Source organism: Embiotoca jacksoni, unplaced genomic scaffold (assembly GCF_022577435.1).
Source record: "Embiotoca jacksoni isolate LCO1_2020_lvr unplaced genomic scaffold, fEmbJac1.0.p SCAF_62, whole genome shotgun sequence".
Classification (NCBI taxonomy): domain Eukaryota; kingdom Metazoa; phylum Chordata; class Actinopteri; family Embiotocidae; genus Embiotoca; species Embiotoca jacksoni.
In genome coordinates, this window is record NW_027185417.1 from 871,092 (window position 1) to 893,305 (window position 22,214).

Consider the following 22,214-nt stretch of genomic DNA (forward strand, 5'->3'; position numbering starts at 1 on the left):
ACAAGCTCTCACTGTCATCACCATGACAGCTGCAGGTCACGACTCCTTGAACTAAAAGGGTTCCTTTTTAGTAACAAAGACAAACACAGTCCACTGTTATTTCTTTACAGCTGCTGCAGACTTAAACATCATCTATGAAATATCTTTCATCACCAGCAACAATAACAACAGCTCAGAAATCTGGCTGCTGATAAGAACATGATAAAATATGGTTCAACTTGAACGTTTATTTTAATGGTAAAGCTGCTTAGTCGGGATTTATTCAGCTAATATACGGTGCTGTGCAAACGTTTGAGGCCTTTTTGATTCTCATCCATCATACATGGTTATCCGGGAGGCGTCTAATTGGTCCAAAATGTATTTGGCGGGAACCTTGACATCAACAAGAAGAACAAGGAGCTGTATAACATATGACTCCATAAAATACTATGACTACAATTCAAATTTGCTTTTTGATGAGAAGTATTGTCATTTCCAGGTGAAATTATATGGAAACGAGAGACTTAAAACGCGATTTTAGTAGTCTACAACAAACAGAATGTATCGTGTTGTATTTGTATTTTAAAAGAATAAATGTTAAAAATATTCACCCTAAGATTATGAATCTCACTTTGACCAACACAGCAGCATCAACTCAACCAGCCATCTTCATCCTTCCTGCACTCCATCACAGAGCGGCTGCACAAAATGCATCGGGGTCAGTCGTCTGTGTGGAGTGGACAGAAAATCAAGCTCCATTTATGTGGATGGTGTGTGTCACAATATCTGGCTGAACTGTTATTCCAGTGTTCTTTGCTGTGCAGGTGTCAAGTGTGGCCTACTGTGCAAAAACGATGACGGGCCATTCCCAAAACTGTCCACCCACCACACTCAGGCAACAAGGGTTTGGATGTAACTGTTCCACACTTGAGCTTTCCAAATTGTGCTTTTTTCGGGCGAACAGAGTGTGTGTTGGCGGCCTTGGCTGCAGTGCTCGAGTGGGTGAAACGTAACAGGATTTTTTTTTTTTTTTTTTTTTTTACACTGATGTGTTTGGATGACTTCAGACGCACGCTCACGTTTGGTCTCTTGTCTTACCTCCAGCCATGTCCTCTTCCAGCAGCTGTATCTGGAGGTGGAAGATCTTCTCCTGGAGGTCGCACAGGGTGTGTTTCATTTTCTCCCTCCGTGTCACCATGTAGCACAGGTTACGCACCTGAAAACAAAGAAACATCAACTGTGAGGAAAAAAAACCCCCAAAAAACAGGACAAAGACTGGACACATGCGGCGTGTTTTATTGAGGTCTCGTCATGATTTAGTGCAGAGATGAACATAAAGCTGACGGGGGAGGATAGCAGGCACAAAAACTTTATGAGCAGCAGTCAAAAAAAACACAGGCGTGCTGAAGCATTTAGTCCATTTGGTGTTGCTGCGTTACAAACATCATAACAAATAACACTTATTTTCAGCTGTGTCACTTGAAAGTAAACATTTATTTCATTGTACTTGTCTTGACATGAAAGAAGCACTCACATTAGTCTTCCTTTCAACAAAACTGCCGACCCAAAAAAGGATGCACTTATCATGATTCGTGGTCATTAAAAACTCGACACAGTTATAAGAGTGATGTTACAGCTGGACAAAGTGATATGTGACTTTGCCAGATGCTGGTGGGAGATCACAGCAAAACAAGAAGCACATGCTTGAATTTGTGTCCTGACATTTACAAACGTGCAAAACATCATAAGTTCATAATAGTTGGAGCATTAAAATGAGGCTCCAGTGAGAAAGAATGTCTCATTGTGTTAAATATAAGTACCTGTTGATTTGACTCCACTCTTGTGTTTCTGTACGTGTTCATTTACTCGAATATTACATGCATGTTCATTTGCATATGGAGCATAAGTGAAGTCACTGACGCAAAGTCACTAGTTGATTGCTGCACAAAGTGACACAATGGTGAGTGAGTCTATGACACAATGATTTAAGTCCTTGCATTCGTAGTCTTATGATCTGAACATGCCGGGTGTCAACATTCCTGGAAATATTCGCGAGCTGTGCACAGTGGCTGATCTTAGTTCTCAATCACATCTTAGTACTCAATCACAATGGTTGTTCCGCCAGAGATAGGCGGGGCCAACGCAACATGCTCGCTCTTCGACTATCAACGACACTATTTGGCTCGCTGGGAGGTAAAGTCCAGAAACACAGCTCCAGTAACCGCGTATCACCGTTGGTGCCGCCAAAGATGCCAAAACAGAGATCGCGAAATTACAAGTTAAAAGTTAAAAAGAAATGCATCAGGTTACAAAATCCGAGGTTCAAACTGTATTCATCCAACAATGAGGCAGTAAGAAGTCAGAGTTCCTTCCAATTAACTGGATCCCAGACTCTTCTTCTGCTCAGACCCAAACTCCAGCTGAGGCCTCCTGCTCCTCCATACTGCCAAATTACTATCATATGGCGTCGTAAGCAGTATATGAGTACATGCGTCTGGATAGAGCACACAGAGCTGGAAGATGAATGTGTGAGCGTGCATGTTTATGATCAGCACATATGGATGTTCAAAGGAAATCTGTGGTTGTAAAGGCATGTGTTACTGCTTTACATCGGCAACATACTGTATGGGAGAGAAGCAGACAGAGAGAGACGAAAGCATGTGAAACGGCTGGCATTACATCAGACTGTAAAATGCAGACTGAAACAGATAAATTGAGAGAGACAGGTGGGAAAAGAGACAAGACATCGCAGAAGCGTGGGCAAATAAGACTCAAAGATAAAGAAATACATAAAGAGCCAACATGTGGTCCCCTTGCAGCTTTAGTTGTTAAATGCTAACAAATGTATAGTGTCTGCAGATAAATTGATAGCAGAGCACGAGTGTGGACAGAAAGCTCCAGGAGTACGTCTCCAGAGGTGAAAGCTGAAAGTCAGTGAAAGAGGAAGCCCAAGTGTATTTAAGCCAAAATTTGCTCCTCATTCGTCTCCCTGTGCAAAGCAGAAAGATATAGTTCCAGTTATGAAAAGATGAGGTCTTGTTTGCTCGAGGCACACTTCAATCTTACTAAACTTTGACCTGCAGCAGACAGCTTGCGGAGGGAGTAACACTGACCTTTCACATAGGAAACCCTGGTTGTTTATTGTGCTCATCGACTGTATAAAAAAAGTGGACGCAGCTTCCAGGTCTGAAAAATGAGGCCGATGCGGAAGTGCCTTAAGCTGCAGTACCGCCGAGTACCACTAGAGTCCATAGACTCCAATTCAACTAGTCTCATAAAATTGTAAGTCAATACATCTTTCCCATGTGTTTTTTCGCTTTGTTTTTTTTCTTTTAGCTAAAGTCGCTCCTTCTTATTAGTTTTCTGGTGGTCCATCCGACAATAATCCCATCGTTGATGAGTAAATAAACCTCAAAAATCTGTTTTTTGGGGGCATGTCGGCAGATTTCAGCTATTTGAGCTCGAGCTGAATTTGAACTGCATGCATTGCAGTTAAATAGTCTGTGCCTGAACCATGACACTACCAGGGGGCACATCTGTAAATGGAGGACCATGTGCCGCACATGCAGAAGGTGTACAGCTGTTTAATGTCCACATACTGTACACGCTATTCCCCGTTGGCTTGACTGCGAGCAGCCGCTGACACCGATATTCATGTGCAGGAGAAATAATTCATCACAGCTTTGTTTTTACGTATAGAACATTCATTAACACTGTGATGGTTTCCAGTATGTGCAGCGCTGTGGATGTGCAGCACATAGTCATGACAACAAAGTAAGTGGGTAGAGACGAAGGGAGAAAAACTAATTGGGTCCAAGCCAGACCACTTGAATCCCAAACTAACAAGCTAGAAACTGGATATCTGCCAACTGGATTTCTCTCTAAAAGATGGATCAGTAATCATGGGTCTCTAACTACATCTGTGTTTGTGTGTGTGTATATGTGAGGCTGAAGATTAGCCATTGCGCTAATGGGATAGGAAAGTGTGCGTGCGTGTGTGTGTGTGTGTGTGTGAGACACAGAAAGCCATGTGCTCGGGTAATAAAGAGGCAGAACAAACAATGGAATACAGATATAAACACATGAAGTAAAACATTGCATTGGTAGGAAAAAAACATGAAACCACATCCGACTGGAAGTAGCCTTAGTCATGTGTGTCCAAGAGACAGACAGAGACACACACACACACACACACACACACACACACACACACACACAGAGGCTAAAAGAGACCACGAGTTGTTTGAGTTTACATTCATGATCATTTTGATCTTTGATCATTATGATTGGTTTATTTGTTTACTTAAACGGCGTGGGTGTGTGTAGGTGTGTGTTTGTGTGTGCTGGCAGTCCTGCAGGCTCACTGTTTATCTGTTGGTCTTGATGGATTCGTCAGCCTGGCCTATCTGACCCATTCCATCCCTCTGTTAGAGCACTGCAGATAAAAATAGCTGCTCAACTGGGACACAATGTGCAGAGCCTGGCTTTGATTAGGACACCGTGTGTGTGTGTGTGTGTGTGTGTGTGTGCGCGCGCGAGTGTGTGCGCGAGTGTGTGTGCGCGTGTGTTAACCGTTTTCAAAAACAACTACCTCTGCCTGCAAACATGACAGGGGACTGGAGAGCAGGATGGGGGGTAAAGAAGGGGAAGAGCGAAGTGAGAGGAGGAGAATTTGGAGTAAAATAACAACTCAGTCAAACCTTGCTGTTTGTTTACTTTCTCTATTGGTCTTTTCCTTTACCGCCACATTTCACTGACTACCTCTCTCTCTCTTTCTCTCTCTCTCCTCCAAACTCTGGGTATCAAGTTCACCTGCAGCAATACAGACTTTACCTTCTTCCTGTTGAAGCAACGCTATTGTGTGTCACTTTTACGTACAAATTAACAATCGTTCCAGTCAAGGCCTTGCTGAATGAGTCGATGCAATGCTGATTAAAATGAAACGAAATCAGATAAATCTTCCTGTTTAGTGTATAGAGTTTTTTACAGCAGATGTGGCGTCTCTGTGGACAGAGCACGTGTCGGGTGAGCCGGCCACCTTCCGGTTTAGCCCCCTATGCTAACTTGACTGGGGGACAAAATGGTTCAATTATGCAGCTCTTCTTGATTTTTCAAAATGTCATCGGACCAAATGATTAAAAAAATCAGATAGTGACACAAGTCATTTCCTGGGGTTGTGACGACTTCTCTTTTATTTATCCGCAATTAAATTCGCTTTTTTATAGCCACATCCAGTAGCAGCGCAGTAAGTTACGTCGGAGCGTATGATGCAAGCACGTGGCGACGGAGTTTGTGTAATTATTACTGTGATTGTCTAAAGGGGGAGACAAAACAAATCACAAAAAGCAGACGGATGTCTATTTAAAAAAAAAAAAAAAAAAAAAGCATTCTGTATAATACAGAACGTTTAGAAAAATGTCAGTGTGGTGAATAATATATACTGTCCTAATTTGTTCCTTACTCAACTGGGATTTTTTTATAATGTTAGCAGCAGTCTTTAATTTACATTTTTGTAAGCGGGCAGCTGAGTTGGGATAAAGTGCTGTGATGTGAGCCTCTGACTGTTTCTCACGGCTCCGTCTGTTCGAGCCTCTCTTTACTATGTCATTATTTCCTTTACTGTTCTGCACTTCAAGTTCAATTTGTTTTTCAGCACCGAAGGTGGTAAAAGTGGTTTTATGATGGTTGAGACAAAACAGATCACAAAGACTCTCTAATGGGTACTTTTGTCCCACTTTTGATAGTTTACATTTGTGCGCAACTTCATCTTATTCCTGTTTTTCTTTCGGTTTAAATTACATTTCTTAAACACTTTTTCCCCCCCCTGTTAAGCACTTTATAACTACATTAAGAAAACTTCTATATATACAAAGTTTATTATTACATATTACTTCTTTCACAGAGAGCCGATGAAACAAAAGTAAAGCAGCAGCTTTGCATCAGCGGAGCGGATGAGATTTCATTGTTTTCCTTCTGATAAAGAGAGATGTGATGTGTGTGCACTATAATGAAACACTATTGTTTTAACAAGTCTAGTTGTCACAGATGACTGTTTGTCTTTGGATAAGTTCACCAGCTCAAAGGGATACAACAACACGGCCTTTTCTACGGTGAGAGAGTTTCAGCTGAAAACGGAGATGGGTTTTGATGAGTGTGTTTATGTAGCGAACATGTCAGGAAATGACCACGAGGGTAATTTCCCCAATGATATCAGGAAGATCCGGCATGTCATTGAAAAACGATCGGGTTCAAAGGTATTTTATATAGTTTAGATGTCGTCTTTTATCAATTCTAAATGTCTTTTTTCTTGGCCAGCCAGGCGAGTCACTCAGACGCTGTTCCATGACCGTTTATTACGTTAAACTCAAATGTGACAAAATTTGTGGACGTGGGACCGTCATTCATTTCTCTGATAAAAATCAAACTTGACGTATAATTTGTTTCTTGGCAGGTGCGCCGGAGAGGTGATTTAAAGATTTTGGAGACACAAATAATGAAATAAAAACAGTACAATGTTACGTAATAATAATAACAACTGATAAATGAACCCATTATATTTTTTTTTCGCAAAATGCTTGAAAGCGTTCTTCCTGTCCTCCCTCTAGACATCCATCTACTACTCCTCAAACGGTTCATCTATCCGCCCTCCCTTAATCGCACAACCGCTAAACCCACCACCTCCTTTCTTTCTCATCCATCCATGACACGACAGGCTGGAGATAATCAGCATTACAAGTGTATTAACTGTGCTGAGCGAAGCCAACGCCTCTCATGGCACGCTGTCCATCTCTCCCTCTCTGTTAGTGTGCACCGTGTTATCACTTCTCTCCGCACTCCCCAAGTCTCTCGCGGCCCTGACGGCTACGCACATCCACATAAATGATCGTACACAAACTATATGCACACGTGTTCACGAGCACTTGCTGTCTGTTTATCTTTCCTTCTCCAACGCATTAAACGGTCTGTTATCGAGCGCTAATTACATAAACAGGTGTCTGGCAGGGCGTCACTCTCTTTATATGTGTGTCTAAGTGACCGTGAAAGAGAGAGAGGGAGGAACTGACCAATTTTCCATCCAGACATTTTCAAGAGGTCAACAACGGAAACGATCTACCGACGATACTGAATGTTTTTTTTTTAGCACAAACAAACAAAAATCATTTGGTGGATAATTGGTTTTACACACAAACCAAATATTCACTAATTGAGATTTGTTTGGAGGTATTGGGATTAAGATATGAAGTAAAAGAGATGACAGCAATAGTCATAAAAGAGACTAATCTAAATCAAATATGATTAAATTTGAGATTATAAATGAATGAACTGTGATGTTCCAATACTTGGTCTGGTTCTAAAAATCTGTGAAGTCAAGTTATGTAATAAGTTATTTCTGTAACGGTAATGAAATAATTCATTTCCCCTGTCCAAATGCAGCATATGGTGGTTTTTTTTTTTTTTAATGCTACGTGGTAACAGGATGCAATGCTGCATATCCACTGACAAAACAAGAAAGTGCTTGTTAATAATTAGACAAAAAAATTAATAAATCCAGCAGCATCTGTTTATTTATCTTCTCCTTTAAAAAGTGGCTCCTCCATCTCAGCCAAAGCTTAACACCAAGTTATTTCGGATATTTAGCGTGAACATTTCAACTCTGGTTGTCTAATGAAAACTTTCAGGTGGATGGAAACAGATCACAATTCTATGTCCCAATTTGTTCGCCGTTTTTTGCACCAAAAAACAACAACGGTGCTTGATAAAGGACCAGCACATTAACTTTGGACGACAGAAAGGGAAAACTCTTGGCTTTTATTTGTTTTTGTAAAAGCAGCAGCTTCATGAATCTGACACTGAAGATAAAATCAACTTTTTGTCTTCTCACATGAAACTTTTCTGTACTTTTTCTTTCTGCTGGCGTGTCTCACTCTTGCTCATGGGTTTATTTTCTTTACTTTCCGTTTAAGCTGCTCTGCGTCACCTGATTTAACGCCACAGTGCCGTTTGTTTTAGGGGAAACCTGGGAGGTCTTGTGTCGATACAGCTGGTGTCCCGACCGAAAAATGGGGCACAATCATCATTTAAAATTAGGTTTGCTTTGCGGTATTAATCAAAATGACATCTTTAACACAATTAATAGTGCAGTCCGGGTTTGTCAGTGTTTGTGTTGGAGCAGCACAGTGTGTGCCCATGTGTGTGCGGTGCACCGGGCAGAAAGTCAAGACCTATTTAAGTCTGAATTAATTCCCGAACTGATCTCAGAGATACAGATAAACATCCCAGGGAACCAGAGAGGGAATATATGTATGTGTGTGTGTGTGTGTGTGTGTGTGTGTAAAAAAAAATAGGAATATGTGTCTGTATGTCAGTGTGTCTGTGACTAAAAACAGATTTCATGGTAATGACTTGAGTGATATGTGACACACATGTTGTAAATTACAGTGAAAACATACACTTATAAAGAGAGTGAGTGAAGCAGAAACTCAGTGAAACCAGAACGATTTAAAAATAAATCTAATACAAGGATGAAAACACAGCTTGTTTTTTGGGTGTGGGGGGGGGTTCCCGGAGTCAAACCAAACAGTCAGAGAGTGGTATGACTCCAGAAGAAGATACATGATCCAAGAAACAAAGAAGATAACGCTCCCTTTCTTTCTTTCTTTACTTCGGCAACTAACTTGCAGCTCAAATCTTCATTGATCTGACCCTCTCAGCTCCCGGCATATCGACTACAAACCTGTGCTGCTTGCTAATGAGCATCATCGACTGCTCGCTCACCCCGAAACGCGCAGACACCACTGCGAGGAAGCAGCCAGCTGAAGATCAGGATTATTGATCTTTAATTGGCCCAATATCACCCCCAAACCCTGTACGGAGGAGCCTGGGTTAATTACTAACAAGACAATCCCAACTGGAATAATTAAAGTGGAGTGCGAATTTAAATGTGGACAGCTTGTTACGGAGGAAGCTCTGCGGTCGTCACAAGTGCAAGTCGATTTGTCGCGTGTTGCTCGAGTTCTGCTGCTGCTGATTTATGTCACACTGAGTTGTTGTTCACGTCTGCATTAATACCTATGGACGCAAATATTCGAAAGGGTTTAAATCATTCAGTCGAAGCCCGTGGTCATACGACGACGATGAATATCACAGTAAATACTGATTCGGTGACTCGCAGGCGAGTAAATGTGGTTTTAAGTGGCTATAATTCACATTTATGTAAGAACAATACATCGAATCGTGATGTGAAAATGTTAAAAAGGGGTTTGTGATGAGCCTGCGCACAATTATCACCCCAATTTGCAACTCCCCGAGCTTTTTTGCGACTTTCATTTTGTTGTTTATTTGTCTATCCTGTGACTTTAATGCAGTGTTTCCAACCAAGGAGCGAGCTCTAAAAGCCCACCGTACACGTCCTACCTACTGTAAGTGGATACCAAAACAGCTGAAGGCGGAGTAAATATTGAACCTTTACTTTCAGCCAGAAATTCTACTCCAGGTGAATATTCCTACATTTCTGCTGGATGTTTGTTTTAAAAAAAAAAAAATTAAAAAAAATATCCAATGATGCAGGTTTAAAAGTTGAATTTAACAGATTATAATGTAAAGTTAGGACCTGCTTCCTGCAGAAAAAGAGTAATTCAAAGGCTTTTGAAATAACAGTTAGATATCTGAGGACCTTTTTAAGCCGGACTGACCTGCAAATCACCACATAAATACTGACTGTAATCCAGAATTTAAACGTATAGTTTTGGTACATTTTTGGCTGCTTGTAGGCAAAGGAATCAATACAGCCTCACACATTTATGTCACCAAAATAACCCGAGGTAGAATACATTTGAATGTTAATTTGTACATGAGATTTTGCCTGATAAAGTGTCCTGGATACTCTTGCCACACAAAATCAGAATACGAGTGACTAACTAAAGAGAACAAAAGGTGCCTTTACACGGGTTTTTCCTCACGTAGTCCGCACTCAATAAAATACAACACCCCAGTGACCTGCATTGTCAACGCAAAAGGCCTTCGGCAACACGCCATAAATCCCTTTCACGATCCTACGGGGAGAGTTGAATAACTCCTACACCTAGCATCCTCACCTGTCAAAACATTACAAATGTGAGCGTGAAAACCAAAACCTGTCGCAGAGATGTAAATTGATGTGAATCTACTGCAGCCGCCTCAGAGCCAGAAAATAAAAGTTTCACTCGTGGTTGTCGCGACATCTGGGCCACGACGCATGTTTAGAGACACGATATGGAAAACAACGCGTGGACAAACAAGCGCCACGGAAAGCTGTCTGTCAGGTATTGATGTCAAATAACAGACCCGAGGTGAAGCGCTAATTATTAATCAGAAGTATCGATCTGCTCCAGCAAGAAGCGTGGCGTGAAACCTAACCTGACAGGTGGTTTTATTGTGGGGTTATGTGACTATTGCTGAACATTTCCTTAAAAATATAGCGAGGGCTAAAGGATTTATAAGACAAGACAGGATTAAGTGCATATCAGACAGCTCAGTGACAACACAGCACAAGAGCAGACTGTGTTTTTCCAGTTTCGGCTTCTGGTGCGTCAGAAGATTGATTTTAAAATACTATTACTTGTTAATGAAGCACACGATGGTTTTAGGGCCAAATACATCTCCGATCCGCTACTGTGTGTTTCAGACCCTCCGGACCCCGGAGGTCCCCTGGGGCTCAATTGGTTACTCTTCTGAAGGTTAAAAATAAAAAAAACACGGCGAAGCAGCCTCAAGCTTAACAAAACATACCTGGATCAAACCGAAGTAAGGTTTTAATAAATCGGTTTTAAATCGAGGCCACGGTCTTTGTCAAAAGTTGACTTGATGCGTATTTCATTGTAATTTAATTCCATCTTCCCGCTCATATTATCGTCAGTGTTGTCTCGTGTCATGAAAATGTGCTACACAGATGAACGTGCCTCGACTCGCTTTGCCTCGCCATCGTCTCCACAAGTCCACGCAACATAAACGGGACTGGATAAAATACTGCGGACCGAAATAATAGCTGCCATAAAGGCAGATCTCGGCAGTGGGGAACACAAATATCCCGTGTTGTGAATCGTAAAGACCTTCAGATCATATCAGCTGTAGCTGGAGGATAAAGTGCGAACGTTGCCGCCCCCTCTTTAGTGCCCTTCACAGGATCCTAAAACAGTTGGGGACTTGCTTTCACCCACTGAAACTGTCAGAGCACAGAGCAATAACAATTTTCGCAGCGGGGGAACGCCGGCCAACGTGCATTATCTCGGCTCTTTAACTACTGGGCACGACCCAAAATAGATCATGTACATGTAAGTCTGGGGGGTGGTGGTGGGCGGTGAGGAGCCCACCAGATAAGAGTGGCAATATCTGGATACAATAAGCCTGAATGTAAGGGTGATATTAAATTCCTATCTCTTTTTTGTTGTTGTTGTTGCTGAACCTCTTACGGCTTTTGTGTTTTTTTGCTCTACATTGTCTCAGAGGAATTGCAGTTATTACTCAGTTACGCTTCTGTTTCTGTTCAATCCTGCTTCTGGAAATATAAAACTAATCACTTCTTATGCACCAGTACATTTTAACCTGAGTGGAAGATACAAAAACAAAATAAAACGCTGTATTTATTCTACCATTGACATTTACTTCGATTTAATTTTACTGTACCTTGGTTGTCTTTAATGCTGTCTGAAGCATTCCACTTTCCATACAGACATTTTTTTAATATGTTGTGCGTCAAAAATGAGTGCTTCATCTCGTGTTTTGTTTGGCACGTGTACATCAAGAGCATGTATGTTTTTTTTTGCCAGGATTTGAACAGGATTTCCTAAACCTCAAAAAAAAAAAAAAAAAAAAAAAAAAAGAAAGAAAGAAAGAAAGGAAATTCAAGTGCAATTTTAAACCAATGGCTGTACTTGTGAGTGTTGTGTGTCTTTAAAATGCCACTGAGCCACAACAGTGCAGTTTTTCCATGGAAAAACATTTTGCCATTTCACAAATGGAAATAATTAAATTAATGGCGGCTGAATTCAATTTAGCCGTTTCAGTTTCTGGTCCTGTTGCTGTGCCTGCAGGCTTACTGTGGCACTTGAAACAGGTTATTAGTCACGCCAAGTCAAAATGTCTGCTATGACTCTGTTGCCTGCGGTGTTTGGATGCTTTCACACCTATCTCGTTTGTTCGAGACCTTCAGACTGAAGTTTGGTCAAAACCCCAAGTAGCAGGTGTGAAGGTCAGACCAGAAGGACCAGAGTTGAGTCCGACCAAAAGACGTGGTCTGGGTCCCGATCAAACTGACCAATAGTTCGGTTGGTTTACTTTTATTTTTTTTTATTTATTCAAACAGGAAAGGCTACCGGTCGTATTGACAACACGCCAACGTCAGATGCATGACCGCCTACAAACATACGTGACCCTAATCCAGGACCGAAGGTTTTGTACATGCAAAGCTCTTTAGCGCGCAAAACAACGGCAATGTTTTTTGTTGTTTTTTTTTTTTTTAGCAAAACTGCAACTTGAAACCAAAACTAACCACATCAAAATGTGTCCAATGTAACAAAAACGTCTTGGACTTTGGTCCAGACATTAATGTTTGAAAAATTCCCTTTATTGATCAGCACAGATCAAAAAAAATGTGATGGGCCTGCTGCCGAGCACGAGCGCCAGCAGGACTGGTTTTTATTGGACCTGAAGCGAAAGGTGAGAATAAATTTGGTTTGTGGGTTGATTAAAGTTTAAAAACAGAAGATGGATAAGTGTTGAATAGAATATGAGAGAAAGTCTACATGCTGAAGGCAAGGACGGATCAGCTGGAAGACAGGCAGACATTCAACAGAGAGGCAGACGGGCAGCGAAATGCGAATATAGAACGAGAACAGAGAGCCGAGCGGGAGGCGAGATAAAGAGCACAGGTAGAGAAATTACACACTTTGGAGAAAAATGAGTGACACGTTGACGCTTGTTTGCTGATATTCAGCCAGTCATAAAAGAGAAACAGTTTCTCTTAAAACATGACACGCGGAGAGGGATGAGGGAAGAAAGGATTAAGGCCGTTTAAAAATTAAAGGAGGACGGTAGTGGGGACAGAAGGAAGGGCTGCAAGGATGGAAGGATAAGGGAAGGAAGGATAGAGGAAGAGGAGGGAGGAAAGTGGGTCAGACAAGCAGATAGACAGTGGCGGCTGCTGCGGCTCGATCCGGCAGACTGAAGCTCTGTGAAACCCTCCCTGATGTGCGACACGCGCACGTGCACACACACACACACACACACACACACAATAATCAAGCACACGCTCCAAAGTCTATCACTTCCAAACACAAACTACATGATTTATTAGCTCCTGCTACTCAAGACTCTGAAACTGCAGCCACGCCCACCTGGGATCCATGGCAACATCATTCTCCAATCAGATGTTCAGCTTCTGGCTGTGTGTGTGTGTGTGTGTGTGTGTGTGTGTGTGTGTGTGTGTGTGTGTGTGTGTGTGTGTGTGTGTGTGTGTGTTTCCTCACATGCATCTAAATACATTTATCGGTCTTAAACTATCTGTTTTTTTCTGAGGTGTGAAAACTTATCACTTGTCGCATTTGTTTTTTCTTGCGTGCGTTCATATTGAAGTGTGCGTGTTCATACAGGTACACACACACACACACACACACACACACACACACACACACACACACACACACACACACACACACACAGGAGTATGGGGAGGGAGTCTGGAGCTCTGCCAAAACAATAAACTCTAAATAAACCTTGTGACACAAACACTCTGCTCCTCTCGCTCTCTCTCTCATTCCTCTACAATCACGTACTCCCCCTTTTCTTTTTCCATGTGCACTAATCCTCTCCCTTTCTGCTTCCTCTTCTCGCTACTTTTTCAAATCTACATCCATTTCTCTCCTGTGTCTTCCTCCTCCCCCTCCTCCCTCCTCCTCCTCCCTCCTTTGTCCAGCTGCCTATTTTCCATCCTCTCTCTTTTTTATTTTTTTGTTTCCTCTCCTCCTTCTCGGCCCCCTCTGTCAGTTCCTCTGCCCCCACCCCAACAGCTCTTTTACCTTTTTTCTCATGTCTTTTATCTCTCTCCCTCCTCCCTCTCTCTCTGCACACTCCTCATGCACTGTCCATGTCGAGATAAAGAGGCGGTGGGGTGGGAGGGGGGGGGGAGAAAAATAGGCAACAAACAGACATTCACACACAGAGTTTAATTAAAATGAGAGGGGAGAGTGTGTACACACCACACCATGTCTAATAGCAAATATTTAAAGATCAAATCCCGGTTATGAAAACCTTATTACTCCAAAGCCCCTCGTCTCCACTGGATTGAGGTTTTTATTGGACAAACTGTTTCATGTCAGCAAACAAAACAGGATTTGGGGAGGGATTAAATTGTCTCCAAAATCTCACTTTGACAATGTATCCAGACAGCATGGATCGGCTGTCTTGCATGCAGCATGCATAAGCCCTGACAGGATTAAAGAAGAGACTGGTCGCAGCTTTTTGGAAATTTCTAGTCCCTCGTGCCACCGCTCCTCAAGGACTCCCCTGTTGTGCACACCATAAATGTATTCTTCTACTAGTGTACACTCACAATTACTGTGACATAATAAATAGTGGTTATCTGAACGACCCCCCCCCCCTCAAAAAAAAAAAAAAAAGAATTGGACCATCATTACATTTCATATTTGGTGCCACCAGGTCATGAAACACCTTATGGCATGTGGTAAAGTGTTGAGTATTTTTACCGCATGTACATGTCTTTATAAATATATGCCACACATTTTTTTTTTAATGTAAATATAAATAGGATGTTTACTCTCCTGTTTGTCTGAAATAAGGTGACAGTGGATCTACTACTAACTTCAGTTTCTCAGTTAGCTGGAATGCGCATTTACTGTTATTAGAGGTTAATTATACTGTATTATTGATATTCTTTATATTAAATATTGAAAGTCAGAAATGACAAAAATGTGTTTCACCCTGCACAACGATGAAATGTGTACGAACCTAAAAGGTTAAAACGTGTGTGCACAACTTATGGTTAAGTAGTTATGTAATTATGCAGCACATAACTACTGATAGTTAGCTCCCTGTAGTGAGGCATTAGCCGATGCCGTGAATGCAAGCTTTCCTGAAATGCTGCTATTAGCGCTGAAATGTAACAAAAAAAATCTGCTGAAATCGTGTGTACGTGCACACCTACAATGAAAAGCATCATAAATACGAGGCTGAGTGTGGCACCGTGGTGAAGGTGCAAACTGTCCCCATGCTTTGGTCCCGATTCAATGCCATTTTAAAACAATTCAATATTACAATTTATTGCACTATTTTGTTTGTTTGTTGCTGTTTTGTTTTTTTTTTAACACGATTTCATGGGAAAAAAAAACCATTCGGTCACACACTTCTTGAGGCTGCGTATATCGTTTTTCTTATTTCCTGAAAACGATGCACAAGTCGGTAAATTCTATTTAAGCAGCATCTCAAACTCTGTCATTCTCCGTCATCAAGGAATATGATTTAAGAGGTCAGTGGGCCGCAGGCCGATACAGACATTCTTCGAACCTATTAGTTCAATAAAATATGTTGTAATAAAGGTAAATACGGCGCTATTCAAATGAAATGAATGGAAGTGGTGTGGGGCTTGTCTTGCACTGGAAGTGTTGATGTTGACGGAGTCAACAGGTGGGCAGACACACACACAAAAAAAAAAAGAAGAAAAAAATTGGTATCAGTCAGCGGCACTGTTAAATGTGAGGATTTATTTAGTCACTGCGAGGCAAATACCGGCGACTCTGACTAAATAGAAGCTCCCTGGCTCGCTTTGTTTACCCGCCCGTGCTAACGGGCTAACCAGCTTGCTCCCGCGCTACCTGTGAGCTGCTCGCTGTTACTACACCAGCAAAGTAGAAATAGTACATCAAGTATCGATTCAGAAATCTACGCAGTGGTTAAAAAAAAAAAAATATATATATATATAAAAAAAGTTGAATTAAAAATGAAGATGCTAAGGTGAATAGATTTCTATGTCCCAGCCCGACGGCATACCACATAACAACATGAATGTTTTGATTATCGATTGAGGGACCTTGACTAAATACACCGAAGTTCAAATGTGGGACATTTACGGCAGAAATGTTTAAGTATTTGTCAGGTAGAGGAGGAGAGCTTCCTCTCTATCCACCTCTTCTCAGGAGGGGAAGTCAGAGAGGAAGTTATTCAGACTCAAATCACACTCAGCAGCAGGAGAAGGGCTTCACACAGCGCCAAGTGAAGCCTAATTGGCTATGTTTTATTACCCGGCCAGCCAGGGGTAAGTGGAGGTCTTGAGGAATGTGTTTGCAGATGCTACAGGGAGCTCAGCTGGAAAGCTTTATTCCATAATGGTTTCGGAGGCTGTCTGAGATAAAATTATAGCACGAGGGGACGTCATCAAAACTGTCTTCAGAGCTTTAGGGTGAAACTCTGCTTTGGAAGCGATGGATTTTCTTTGGCGCTAAGAGGAACGGGCCCGGCTGACTGTAATCTTTGTAACCTCCCAATTAGCTCCAATTTATTGTACTCTGGATTTACGGACTGAGGACAAGCTTCCCTGCTGAAAGAGAGCAGGGAGGCAGTTTGGTCCGCTCTGACCATGAAGGCAAGTTAAGCAGGTGATCATATTAAAACTGGTTTTCAACAGTCACACGAGATCATCCCTTTTTTTTTTTTTAAACTCCTTTTAGCTTCTTATCTCAGTACTTAGTTAGTAAAACAGATTATAAGACAATGGGAATTTGTCTTTGTCGTGGCTCGCAGTGAAAAACGAATAATATACACAAAATTATGGAACGATATGGCTGGAAAAGAAGTCTCAAAGTTTGAATTTGCGTCGGGTGACCAAATCCTCGGCTGCTCGTTTATTAGGTTCCTGTCAGTTGGAATAAATGACGTGTTGAGTGTATTTGCTCTGGCGAAAGGGATTTTTATGACAGCATCCTGATGGAGGAGCTGAAATGAGTCATGGTGGCGGTTTGATGGGTGCCGTTACGTCTAACTGCCTGGGTGCAGAGATTTGATGGTGGGGAAATGGGCGGTGTTTGTCGTTTTACTTGAACGGTTGATGAGCTGAGAAAGTTTTGTTTTTTTTACTCAAAGAGGAAGTTGTATTGGGATTTGATGTTGTGAAAATGATGACATAACTGTCGCTCAATGTAGATACTGTAATTTGTCATGTGATCATTTAGCATTGATGAATGCACCCCTGAAAAACCTTCCTATTTTCTCAATAGTCATGTCTGTAAAGGCATCCCCAGCTTCTTTTAATGTGTCGTACTCAAACGCAGTAAAAAGCTCTACTCTACCGAGAGTTTGATTATTAGAGCTACAAGTTTGCAGCGCGTTCGCAACACTCACTGAATTGTAGAAATGCAACTACTGTAAAGGAAGTGAATTCATCACACGCGCTGAACGACGGAGAAGCAGAGCTGCCGAAACCAGACTTCAGTTTGTTTGAGACGTTTTGGTTTTTTTCAGTCCTCGGTTTTTACTTCCGTTATTGCCGTGTCACTCGAGGCTTCAGAAAAACGTCCGATAATGTGCAGAGGTCATATCGCATTGTTTCATCTGCAATGACAAAACATACAAACGAAGACACAAATGCACTGGAAAATGTGCAAACAGGCAAAAAGTAGGCCACTGGAACTGCACGTCTGACTTCATGCTTGAGCGCTGACTGAAAAAGACAAGTAAAACTAGGAATGTGTTCGGTTCATTCTGATCTGTCCTCTTTGGCTTACAGCAATGACTCAGAGAAAAAAATGTTGCAGTAAAACGCATTATAAACACTTGCTTTAGCAACCTTTATACACTTCCTATTCCCGCAAATAAACATCAGTCTCCAGGAAATATCGGGTCAGGAGGCTGTTTACGTTACAGGTCATAAAACTGTTCACAAAACTGCTAAAATGTGCCCGAAGCAGCCTCGATAACATCACTGAAGTATGCCGGCAATGTTGTTTAGGCCTTTAATGTTTCAACTGGATACAGAAAGTAGTTAACTGTGATGGTAAACAATAAATTTGTGCCTGTTATTTAAGAAAAGTTTGTTTATAGCATCTTGTTTATGAGCAATTAGGTGGTTATCCGTTATTGATTCCATGACTGAGACAAATCGTTTCACCTACAAATATATATCCAAATACAAAACTTCTATTCCCAAATGCCTGTCTTTCCTGTTACTTACACATTGTGCAGGTAATGGTTACTTTGTGTACCTTGCAGGGGAGAAAAACCACATGTACTAAAACACACACCGGGTGTAAAAAAAACAACAAAAAAAACCACTTACACAGAGATAAATCAATATTTGCTGGCAGGTAACATTTTTGAAACAAAACTCCTGGATCTTGGATTCTTTCTAGCTGCAGTGGACATCTTGCTTTTTCTGAGTGGAGGTCAGAATACTCAAAACAAAACCTGATCGGACGCCTCCTGAGCTGATCTGCAGGATACTAAACAGAAGCATTCGAACTTGTGCAAACTTTTCCTTCTGGTGTCTCTGCCGCCTTTGTGACTAAAAACACAAGACGAAGGGTCGTACACTTTGAAAATGCCCTCCCGTGATTTCAAATCAAGTTGCACTGATGCATTAATAACTGCATAAGTAAGAAAGCAAGACTGTAAGCCAAAGGCAGCCTGACGGGGACGGACTGTGCGTTTGACAACGTATGGCAATTAATTCAGAAATGTTCTTCCTTTTAGCTGTTTCCAACAAAAACGGTCAAAGGTCAAAGGCGACGTGTTCTTGCGATTAAAAAAAAACAACCTTTAGCCATGTGAGTGATCTACTTCCCCAAAGGCTTCATGCTAAGACTTCCACACAAACATTGCACTTCAGCTTTAAATCCTACATATATCGATTTCTTCTAAACTTCTACAAAGCGCTGTTCGAGTTGACGGGCTCTCGGAGGATGTTATTAAATTGGACCTTAGGGGGGCGGTGCTTGCCATCGAGTCCTGTGAAGACAGATTTTACGGCTGAGCTGCGGCAGTGTGTCGGCTGGTTGCCGACTGAGAGAGCCTAATGTAAAATATTAAAGGGCCGGGTCAACTGGGGGACCCTCATATCTCCCTCATTACTTATTGACGCACCCTCTATCTGTGTGTAATGCAGCTAGTGAGCCTGTAGGAGGGTGTGTTGTGAGAGAGAGAGAGAAGAGTGAAGACGGTTGACGTGAGCAAACATTCGCACATTTGCACAGAGGCACACGCACACACACACACACACACACACACACACACACCGGATCACACACGTGGAGGCGGGTGCAGCAGCCGCCTCTGATATACTGTACATAACACAGTTACTTAAAGTGTGTGCATTAGGCCTGTGTGGATGAGTGTTGCATACAAGCTTATCAGTGTGTATCAATGTGTGCATTTAATTTCATGCATATTCATGTTTGATGTGCGCGTGTGTGTGTTTTTCTGCATGATTAGTGTATGACACGGCATCTGTGTGTGTGTGTGTGTGTGTGTGTGTCTGTGCGTGTGCAAGGATGCTATAAGTGTGAGTGCACATATGTTCAGTGTTACGTCGCATGCGCGTGTGCGCTGCCACGTTATTCCTATTGTCTTATCAAAGTGATGTGAATTCAAGGTTTAACTTCCAGTGAATTATTTATCCCTGCAGCAGCCCTGGCACTTGCACTGGCCAAGGGTCTGAAACATACCCCCCCCCCCACACACACACACCTTACATGTATGCATGCGCACACGCACATTCTCTCACACACACACACACACACACACATAGAGCAACAACACACTCCTGTGCAGAATTATACAGCCGAAGCAGCTATAAATATTTATACCTCTCCCGCCTCATATTTATTTCATCCAACAGAGCTCATATCAGAGGGGCAACGTGATGGTGAGGATATCCAGAGCGAGAAAGAGAGAGAGGAGGAGACGATGGAAGGAGAGGAACAGATAGAGTGATGAAGGAGGAAGAAATAGAGATAGGAGGAGAATATTAAAGTTATTTTACAAATATAGACGCAGCTGAAAAGAGAGAAGCTGGTGAAATAGACAGAAATAAAACATGTACAGGGCTCGGAATAAAAAGAGGACGATAAACGTCCTGTATTGGAAAGTATGAAAAAAGTGAAGTGGGAAGAGTTAAGAGAACATTAAAAAAAAAAAAAAAAAAAAAAAAAAAAGACATGATAGAGGCAGAGTGATGGGAGGTGGGTGGAGAGCGGAGTTCATTGTTGCTGCTATCGGAGCAATCGTCAGCCACCGAGGTGCACCGCTGAAGCTGGCCGACCACGCTACTTTGCCGGGATGAAAGGCCACACGGTCTGGCCTTTTTCGCGCCGCCCTCGAACAAAAAAAAAAAAAAAGACCAGGCAGGAAATGTCAGGGAAAATATCACCGGGTCTCTTAAAAAAAAGAAAAGAAAAAAAAAGTGGAAAAGGAGACCGGAGTCAGTCAGTCGGCCGATGCTTTGTTTCCCCGAGAGTTGGAGAAAAAATTTCATGTCGCTCCCCGAGAGTCCTGCACGGTTACGTAACGCTTATCTCGGCAAATGTTCCAAGCAGAAAGGGGAGGGCATCAGAAACCGCGCATTTCAATTGATGCGAAGGCTCATCTTGAAATCAAACAGTCGGGCCTCTTAAGAAACTGAAGTTGTATACTTTATTCTGTATTTGTGTGCATGTTTTAAATCCCTTCAATGTGACTCGACCGCTGAAAGTTTGGTCTGAGATTCAAGGTCGTTGTGTTTTGTTTATAGCAGCTGCTAATGTATCCTGGAGAAGAGATGAGGAGAGCGGCTGATGGGATGGTTTTCATTTTCAAACTCGCAGTCCTATACATCGCTCCACATATGCAGCGGTAATCCCGAAGACCTGCAAACAGACTGCGGCGGTGTTGACAGATGACAGTGTTAAAAGCTCAGTTGAATAATCTGCTGAATCAGAGATATCTATTTGCACTGATGACATAATCATAAGCACGATAGCGTGTGTCATGTTTGGTCGATAATATTCATTTGTTTGTATCCGCAGATCTGAAGATCTTTGCAGGACCAACGTGGTAGAATCTCGAAATGTTTTGACCGTCTCCGACATGCGAGTATGTTTGAGTAGTTATAGATCTCCAGTTCTCTACCAATATGCCCAGAGTGCATGCAGTTGGCATAATTAAGCGTTTTCTGATCTACCCCTGTGCCCCGGAGGGCAGCCCGGTGACCTTGTGGCAAAGCATTATCAAAGACGAGCGCCGGAGGAGCAGCTCTCTGTAAGCTTTGAAGCCTTAGGGCTGTGTTACACAGTCGAGCTTAGCATGCAACATTTTAAACAGCGGTGGATCTCAACAGGCGGCTTCTGGCGGAGTGAAAAGGAGCTTGAGGCTACCTGAAGGTGCAAAGCCTGTTCTTGCCTTCAGCTGATACAGAGCAATGCAGCCAGACTCCTAAAGAAGACCAAAGATGTGGGGAGGAAAAAGGAGCATTTTCGCATTTACGGTGATTTTTTTTTTTTTTTTTTTATTGATTTTTTTTTTAATTTGAAGTTACGTTTTTTTTTTATTCTTTTAAAACTCCGGATTGACTCCCGCTAACAATATATTTGTGAGGTTTTTCAGTCACCGCTTGGCCCGAAGAAGCAGCCGGAAGCCCGCAGGTGAGTTGTGAGTACATGCTGGCAGGAGGAGCACATTTTGCAGTACGTGCTCATTTCCTGTCATATTTCCTGGTTTAACATCGCCTCTAACTTCTAATAGATCATAAAATCGACGAATTTGGTCTATCTTTGGGGCTCAAATCACGCGAAGAAGTCCCTCCAGGATTTTGCGGAGTTATTTTGGCGATTGTTGCGACCAGAGTGGGATACAGACAGTGACTGTAAGATAGAAAATAACGACTACATCAGCTTTAGATGCTGTTTAAATAATGTTAATTCAACACGTAGGCCCACTGTATGCACAAAGACAAAGTGCAGTCTCTTACAACTTGAAGTGTGTACAAAACTCATTCAACATACAGTAATATACTTCCTTTGATAATGAGCATTTAAAAGCGGATCGTTTTAATGTGAACCCCAACTTTCTGTTACCCCTTGTCACTTCCAGGTTTTCTGCTAGTTCCGGTTTCATCCGGTGCGCAGAGTTTGTTTTGGTGCCGATTGTAAATCCGGAGTTATTTTTGTTGATAAAGCAGAATTTGTTTGAAAAGACTTACTTTATGGCAGCTTCTGTTGACA

The 22,214-nt window shown here is 42.0% G+C and overlaps 1 protein-coding gene across 1 annotated transcript in view; it reads right to left on the reverse strand.

The window, feature by feature from the left end:
* jade2 (jade family PHD finger 2) overlaps positions 1 to 22,214 on the reverse strand; it is a 171,852-nt gene that overhangs the window by 31,911 nt on the left and 117,727 nt on the right. Inside the window, 1 exon segment of the mRNA XM_069174872.1 lies at positions 1,078 to 1,195. Coding sequence (XP_069030973.1) covers positions 1,078 to 1,195 — 118 coding nt within the window.